At 35.1% G+C, this 8,388-nt stretch overlaps 1 protein-coding gene across 1 annotated transcript; it reads left to right on the top strand.

The window, feature by feature from the left end:
- Positions 1–667: 667 nt before the first annotated feature.
- Positions 668–7,680, top strand: tes (testis derived transcript (3 LIM domains)). The gene is made up of 4 exons (XM_016261299.1): positions 668–838; positions 3,817–3,902; positions 5,913–6,447; positions 6,906–7,680. Exons 1-4 carry the CDS (start codon positions 812–814, stop codon positions 7,353–7,355), a joined length of 1,098 nt encoding a protein of 365 aa, XP_016116785.1. The 5' UTR covers positions 668–811; the 3' UTR covers positions 7,356–7,680.
- The last annotated feature ends 708 nt before the right edge of the window (positions 7,681–8,388 follow it).

The raw sequence follows: 8,388 nt of genomic DNA, 5'->3' as shown, positions 1-8,388 counted from the left end.
TATTATGTATAATATATATATATATATATATATATTATGTATAATTAATAATTATTAATAATATAGTTGTCTTATTTTAAATTATTACATGATTTAAATATGAATTAATAATATATTAAAGTAAAACACTGACTTAATTTAATTAATCATTCATCTAATATAGATAGATAGATAGATTGATCGATGAATATATATTCATCTTTATATATGTATAAATTATATATATGTATAAATTGTTTTTAAATTTTTACTTTATTTTCTTAATTTGTGTGTGTGTGTGTGTGTATATATATATATATATATATATATATAAATTATTGATTATATTTTTGTGTTTGTGCATATCAAGTTTTATTTCAATTAATATATAAACGTTTTATTTCAATTAATATATTAATATATACAATTATAATACTTTATTCAAATTAATAATACATATATTTAAAAATCATATAAAACAAATGTCCTTAATCAGCATTTTAATCCACGTTACAGTAAACAATGAACTATAATACTATTCTGCTAGTCATGTCTCGAAGCCTCCATCTCTCACATCTGTCCGCGGGCGTTTCACTTTGTAACAGAGACATCTCATACATGGCTCTGATTGGTAGTTCACATCTACATCTCTGCTCCTATTGGCTGGACAGCGCACATTGGCAATGAGCGGAAGTCTCTCAGCGTGAGCGAGTGTGAGCCAGAGGGACAGAGGCGGGAGACAGTCCCGTTCAACAAAAGTGGCCCGTCAGGGAAAGTTGCCGGTGGGAATAGAGTCAGCGCTGGTTATTACATCTAAACAAGCTCGACAAGAATGGATATCGAGAAAGAAGTTAAAAAGGTACGCTTACTGAACTGGTAATAGTCCAGAAGGTTAGTTGTAGAAACATTCGGCAACGCCCAGGTAAAACCACTGCCATTGTTATTATACATGGCGAAACATTTGGCATCACGACTGTCACATTCGAGGCCGAGTGATTCAAAAACTTGGCTACATTTAGTGAGAAATAGGAAGTGGTCATTAATAGGAAGTAAAACATAGAAGGAAGATCCTGGTTCTCCTTTATTTGATAGAAACATGAATTGAATTTCATTGCTTAGTTAATAGAGCCTCTAGATTTTCTTTTTCCAAACTGTAAACAAGCTGGAAGTTGTTATGAATATTATGTTTCATTCCATAGATTCATTCACTTATCGTATATGGTTGTCATTGCAGAATGTGGGTTTGTTTCATCACTTATTGCAGCAATTCAAACACAAGCCAAGTTGTAGTAGTACATTTGAAGTTTAGTGGCGTTAAAATATGTTTTGACATACAGTACATGTATGGTAAATAAAGAAGTGGGTTTTTGCAAGAGGTGGTGTAAAGATGTGAAGTTCCTCTACTTGACAGCTTAAAGTTTTAGTTCAACCCAAAATGAAAAATTGATCATCATTTACTCACTTTCATGTCACTCCAAAGACACAAAAGATATTTTGAAGAAAGTTCTTCAAAGACAAGGGATGATGACTGAAGTTGTCAAACCTCACAAAGGATGCAAACTTACTATAAGAGTAGTTGATATGACTTGTGCACTTTGTGTGATGTATGGAATTAATGAAATTTAAGTCAGTTTTTTAAACTTAAAATCTGTCAAATGTATCTGTACAGTGACTCAGCTGGTCTAATTCACAAACCAATCTGAAAGATTCTTTCACAAATCTGACTCAATGATCTAGTTCAGGGGTGGCGAACTCCGGTCCTGGAGAGCCTCAGCCCTGCAGAGTACAGCTCCAACCCTAATTAAAACTCACCTGCCTGTAGCTTTCTGGTAACCTTTCAGACCTTGATTAGCTTGTTCAGGTGTGTTTGATTAGGGTTGAAGCAAAACTGTGCAGGGCTGCGGCTCTCCAGGACCGACGTTCGCCACCCCGATGTAGTTATAACAGTTAGCATCTCACTAGAGTTTTGATGAATTAATAAATTATTTCAGCCTATTTCTCATGCAAAGCTATTGTATGGCAGAAGACTTCAGTTATAATGTACTCTAGTATATTACTTTTACGGTGCTTTTGTATCCTTTTTGAAGCTAGAAAGTTGCAATCATCATTCAGTTTCATTGCATGGAAAAGAGCGACCAACAATCATCCAAAAAGAAAAGAAAAATCTTCCCTTTAAAAGAAATAAATATATTATATTGTATATGACATTTCCACACTTGCATAAAATTGCAAAAAATTGTGTAGTAATATTACAATGAGTTTGTCAAGGAAATTATCAATAAACACTACATTTTTAATGTCTAATTGACATTAAAAGATGCAAAATAATTTTTTCATTCGCTAAATATTTGTGAATGCCGCATAATTTTCACTGTCAAATAGATGTTTTTATAAACATTTGAGATTTGCACTCTATGTTCTCAGGAGCTAGAGAAGGTACAGTATACATATTAGTTACAGGTTTATGGGCCGAAATACCACAGTGGGCCTCATTGTCTTGCTGTTAAACAGTAACTCCTCAGATCTGGATTTTTAAGCAGAAAAAATTTTCTTTAACACAGGAGATGTGCTAAGCCCTCCAGGCGTTCTCCATCTTGTTAAATACTTGACCTTATAAGGCGGTCTTCCAGCTGAAGGCGTTTACTGTTGAGAACTGCTGAGACAGGAATGAGCTTTATAAAATAAATATTAGAATTTCTAAAGAAGTAGACTGATGTCAGATGTTTCGTAAATATATATTGCACTTGAAATCTCTTGTAGAAATAGAAGGGTATTTTGAGAGGCATTCTTCTCCTTTCTTTAATTATGGAGATTATGTCCTGCTTCAAACTAAAGAGCATTTTGTAAAGTCTGTAGTTTTTTTGTCCTAAATAGTAAGTTCTATGAAGTTTTAAGAAGCACTTGCTCATGTAACTAAGGAAAAAAAGCTTTCTTATGACATCAGCCTCTTAATGAATCTTGTCTGCTCGTCTTATGAAAAACAGACCCCAGAGAAATGCAGCTATGTTGGATTTGACAAAGTTATGCAAGTAATACATAAAAGAAGTTATAGAGCATTTTTTTCATGAACATGCTACATGTTGGTGTCTTTTTTTAAAATAAAGTTTTAGAAACACAAATGTACTTTTATTTTGTAAACTAGAAACGGAAATCCCTTGTGAAATCTATTAGACAAATAAATAAATAGTTTAAAAAAGGAAAAAAGAAATAAAACATTTGTTCCCATCATTTGGCTAGCTTAATATATGCTAAATTCACAACACTTTTGCCAATTTTGGCAGAGTTTTTTTTATTTATTTAGGCTGTTTATATAAATGTAATATTTATTGCTCGACAATGAAATGTTTTTGAAGTTTTATATGATCACCAAGATAGAACAAAAATACAGTAAAACTGTAATATTGTGAAATTTTATTACAAATAAAAAAATGATTTCAATGATGGCAAAGCTAAATTTTCATCATCTTTACTACAGTCTTCAGTGTCCCATAGTCCTTCAGAAATCAGAAAATATGCTGATTTTTGTTGTGATGCTTAATAATTAGTGCCATTTATTTGATAAACGCTGAATAAAATTCTAAATGTCTTTAGAAAAAAAGTCTTTGTATATATGAAGTTAATAATTAACATTTTCCAAAGGTTCAGCACCTCCTTTCCCTGGCTTTTTGTTGAAAAACATTTTTTTGTGAAATTTGTAGAAAGGGCCAGAGGGGTCACCATTTAATTAAAATACAAATGCTTTTTTAAAATTTCTGATGATTTGACCAACTCTGGTCTTTGATATTTGTTTGTGACTCAGGAAACAGGATTTGCTCATGTCTCCTGTTGTTTTGCCAGATAACCCTGGGCCATGAAATTGGAGCCGGAGCTGCCTGTCTGAAATGCAAGGACAAGTGTGAAGGCTTTGAGCTTCATTTCTGGCGGTTTGTGCTTGCTTCCTTCCTACATGTTTGCGCAGTGTTAACGTTCATGCATGTGGTTTTCATTGCGAAAAATATCTAATCATGTTGGGTCATCATTGATTTGACTTCTCTGTTTTTATTTGTCTTGACAAACTCACCAACATGCAATACCGTCTTCATCTAGCAAAAAGTTGTCCCACTGAGAGAGCTCTGGCCATTAGCTGAACTCTGTTGGTTTTCCTGAAGCAAGAACCACAGGTGCCAAGATGCCTGTGCCAGAGCTCTATCACAGCGGTGGTGTGTGCCATTCCCAATCACTCTCATGGGGTTCCAGCAATTCTTTGAATGAAAAGACGTCACTGTGGATACAGAGCCAGAGACTTCATCTTTGTGTTTGTTTCAGGAAAGGGCCACTAGCCATCCAGTGGCTGAACACTTCATTAGTGAGGTTAAAATGAGTGGGGTTTCTATGGAAGCTTATTTCCGCCATGGAATAAAAATATAAAAAATTGCACATTTTTATCTCACAATTCTGACAATTTTGAGCTATAATTGTCACATATAAACTCGTAATTGCGAGAAAATAAGTCAGAATTATGAGATAAAATGTTGCAGTTATCTTTCTTTTTTTTAAATGTGTGGCAGCAACAGAATTGTGTGAAAAAAGTCCATGTTGCAAGATGTAAACTGAGAATTCAGAGAAAAAACTGCAACACAAAACTGTGAGAAAAAAGTCTGAATTATGAGTTTAAAAATTCACAATGACCTATTTATGTTTTTATTCTGTGGCTAAAATGAGCTTCCATAAGTTTCCTCGTTGTGAAGTGACTCAGACAGGCTTTCTCATCTTTAATTCAAAGTAATTCTTTTGGAAATCGCTTTGGATAAAAACATCTGCTTTGATGCTTCGGGTCACTGACATGCTGAAACATTTCTTTTAGGTGAAGATAAAGCCTCTTTGGATTTGTGGCTACGATTTATGTTGTAGCATTTCCCAAATGCCATCATTCTTGACTCTCATTGATATGTTAAACAGCCCAAAATGTCGTTAAAGGGGCCACCTTCTACTTTTATAGCATTTTATTTTCTTCCCTTATAAAGTTAGTCAAGGTTTCTTGAACCGAAAATTTTTTTATAATTTAGTTTTCATTACCTTTTTCTCCTCTCTTACTGACCTTGCGTTCACAATGCCAGCAACAAAGTATTAATGACGCATTAACAGGGGTCTACCTTTTATTTGTTTTGGGGTTTTTCATGACATGTCCCATATAAACCTTGAAGTCTTTCATCTTACCTCAAACTTATTACAGCTCTCATTGAATGCAACACAAGGGTTTGTTTAGTATGGGTTTTTATTTTGTTTGTTATAGAAATGCACAAAAAAATCATGGTGAAAGTATTTCAATATTTATCCCACGCCGTTCTTTTCCAAGTAATTGCAGAATATCTATGCATGTCTTAACTTGACATGTGCACAGCAATCCAAACTAATGTTATCAGATTCTTACCTTAACAAAACAGACTTAACTCAGAGAGACAGCTCATCCTACAGTAAAAATATGCTCCTCTCATTCTCTGTCAGTCACTTGAGCTTTTAAAAGTCAATAAATAAGTTAACACAAGCTTTTTTCCCCCCAGTATGCTGCTGCTCTTTTTGGTTTTTCATACACTACAGTTCAAAAGTTTGGGATCGGTCTCTTAAGCTGCATTTATTTGATCAGAAATACAGTAAAAACAGTAACGTATTATGTCAAATGTTGAAAACAGCTGTGCTGCTTAATACAGTATTTTTACACAAACTCATTTTCAGTATTTGTTGATGAATATAAAGTTCAAAAGAACAGCATTTATTTGAAATATAAATGCTTTCTAACAATATAAATATCTTTAATGTCACTTTTGATCAATTTAATAAGTCCTTGCTGAATAAAACTATTAATTTATTTTTAAAAAATCTAAATGACCACAGACTTCTGAATGGTAGTGTATGGTTTTAAAGTGTTTCCTTTCCTTTGTCATCCCTTTTAACAGAAAGATTTGTCGAAACTGCAAGTGTGGTGTTGAAGACCATGACGTGCAGCTCGAAAATGAGGAGAATAAGAAGGTGGGGAAGCTTTTTGAGGACACCAAGTACACAGGCCTCATTGCCAAGCTGAAGAGAGATGGCATCCCGTCTTATAAAGGCAACCAAGTCACCATCTGCATCCCGGATGCCACCATCAGCACTGCTAGTCCTGTTCCTGCCGCTTCCTTTATCCCCGGGTCCAGCCAGAGTTCCATCCCCAGTGCTCATTCTGCTCATTCCCAACCTGCTGGTGCCACTGCTGCACCAGTGGCTGCAATTCACTCCCCTTCTGCTGCCCCTGCAATAAGCCGTACCCCAGGAACAGGCCGTACAGCTGCATCAGTGCCAGGCCATAGTGTGGTTTCATCTGCTGCCATCCCAACCAAAGTCCCTGTTGCTGCCACTACTGTTGTCCCAGCCCCTACCCCAGTGCCTGCCAAAACAGATGTGGTTAAGTCTGTTACCTATGAATGGGCTCCACCTGGAGTCAACCAAAGCTTGGTATATTCTATTCTATTCTGATTCTATATTTTAATATATTTAAAATATTTTTTATATTATATTTATATTTATTTTTTGGAATTTATGCTTGAGGGTGAAGTTTTTAAATGTACTGTGATACTTGGATCCACTAGAGGTCACTATTCTCCACTTAATGTTTTCAGAATAATTATTCAGGGGGAAAAAATGCATGTTGTTTTTTTTGGCCTACATTAATCTTTTTGTTTTTTCCTGTAAACTTTACAAAATTAATTTTTATTTTTAATTATTATGCAATTTTAAATATATTCTGTTATATATATATTTAATATTTAATGCAATTTTAGGCATTTCCATATGACTTTGTCATTTATATTTGAATGCTCGGTTTCACTCAAATATACATCACATTCCAGAAGTTAAATGGCTTCCACATCTAATTTAATATTTACCAAAGAACTTCACTTCTGTCCTCTCAGGCTCTGCAATACATGGAGCTTCTGCCTCCGGAGCGGCGGCCCATTGCTGGTACGGCAGGAGCAGATTACCGTAAGAAACAGATGGCTAAGCAGCTTCCTGACCACGACCAAGACCCCGAGCGCTGCCACGAACTCTCGCCCAGTGAGGTTAAGCAAATGCAGCAGTATGTCCGCAAGTACAAGGATGAGGCGCTGGGCGTAGGTGACATCACCCTGCCCGAAGAGATGGGACAACAGGCAGGTATGGCTGGGGAAAGGGGTCCACAAGGCCTCGGGGCAGGAGGGAAGCCTGGTGCTGGAACAATAGGGACCCCAGGAGACAAAGGTGACGCTATTGCTACAATGGGAAAAGTTGGCACCCCAGGGGCTGCTGGGACTTCACCCGCTGGACCTGTTGGTAACTTCGTAAGTATGCCATTCCCATGTATGCCATTTAGTTTTGCTAAATGACATTTCGTTTAAGGAATGTAGAAATACTTTTAAGTGATATAAATAGAGAACAAAGAAATTAAAGATTTGGGCTGGTAACTGAAAGTTGTGAATCTAACATGGACAAGATTGTCATGGATACATTTTACTGTTACATACAAATAGCTTTTGTAACCTTTCAATCCCTTTATATCTAAATGACTCTCAACCTAATTTATAGGCATTTAAATGTCACCATATATTCATGAAAAATCCCCTTTGGAGCTGTTGAGCAGCAGTATTTATTTCCACCACATGTGCGCTACAGGAGCGTTCTCCAGCGCTTATCTCCGGATTCACTTGATTAACATAAGAGCAGTTCAGATTCTGCCACGCCTGTGTTAGTCAGGCAGCTGGAATGAACGTTATGTTCTTCCAGAGATCTTCATAAATTACCACACTTAGTCCCTGTGGTTATGTTCAAGCTCGGGTGGATTTTTCCAAAATCTATTGTAAGCATCTGAAATCTCATGATGGAAACACATGTATGCAATCAGCCTAATGTTTTTGCCTTTTTAAAGAGATAGTTTACCCAAAAATGAACATTGTGTCATTGTTTTTCCTTACTTTCTCTTCTTCTCTCTGCTCTATTCGATACAAAGATGACAGTGACTATGAGATTTATTTAGGCCAGGGCCTTGTAACTGAAGGATTTTTTAGCTTCTTATTTTTCATTTTGTGTTTAGTTTGGTTATAAAGCCATATTGTGAGAAATAAGATATTTAATGACATGAATACAAGAAGATATAGTCATAAATACAAGTAAACATTGCTTTGAGATATAGTCATAAGTACAAGAAATAAAGTAATAATTATGAGATATAAAGTCATTTTAAAATATAGTAATTATAGTAAACTATAATAGTATAGTATAAATACAGGAAGTAACATAATAAGCAAAATATTTGAATTATGAGAAATAAGGTCATAAATACATGAAACATGTTTTGTTTTATTATAAAGTTGCATTGTGAGAAATAATGCTATAGAAATGAAATATATAATGTCATAAATA

Source organism: Sinocyclocheilus grahami, unplaced genomic scaffold, assembly GCF_001515645.1.
Source record: "Sinocyclocheilus grahami isolate Dianchi unplaced genomic scaffold, SAMN03320097.WGS_v1.1 scaffold31.1, whole genome shotgun sequence".
In the NCBI taxonomy this organism is placed as follows: Eukaryota; Metazoa; Chordata; class Actinopteri; order Cypriniformes; family Cyprinidae; genus Sinocyclocheilus; species Sinocyclocheilus grahami.
The sequence above is the reverse complement of the archived record's forward strand: the minus strand, read 5'-3'. Positions and strand labels throughout refer to the sequence as shown.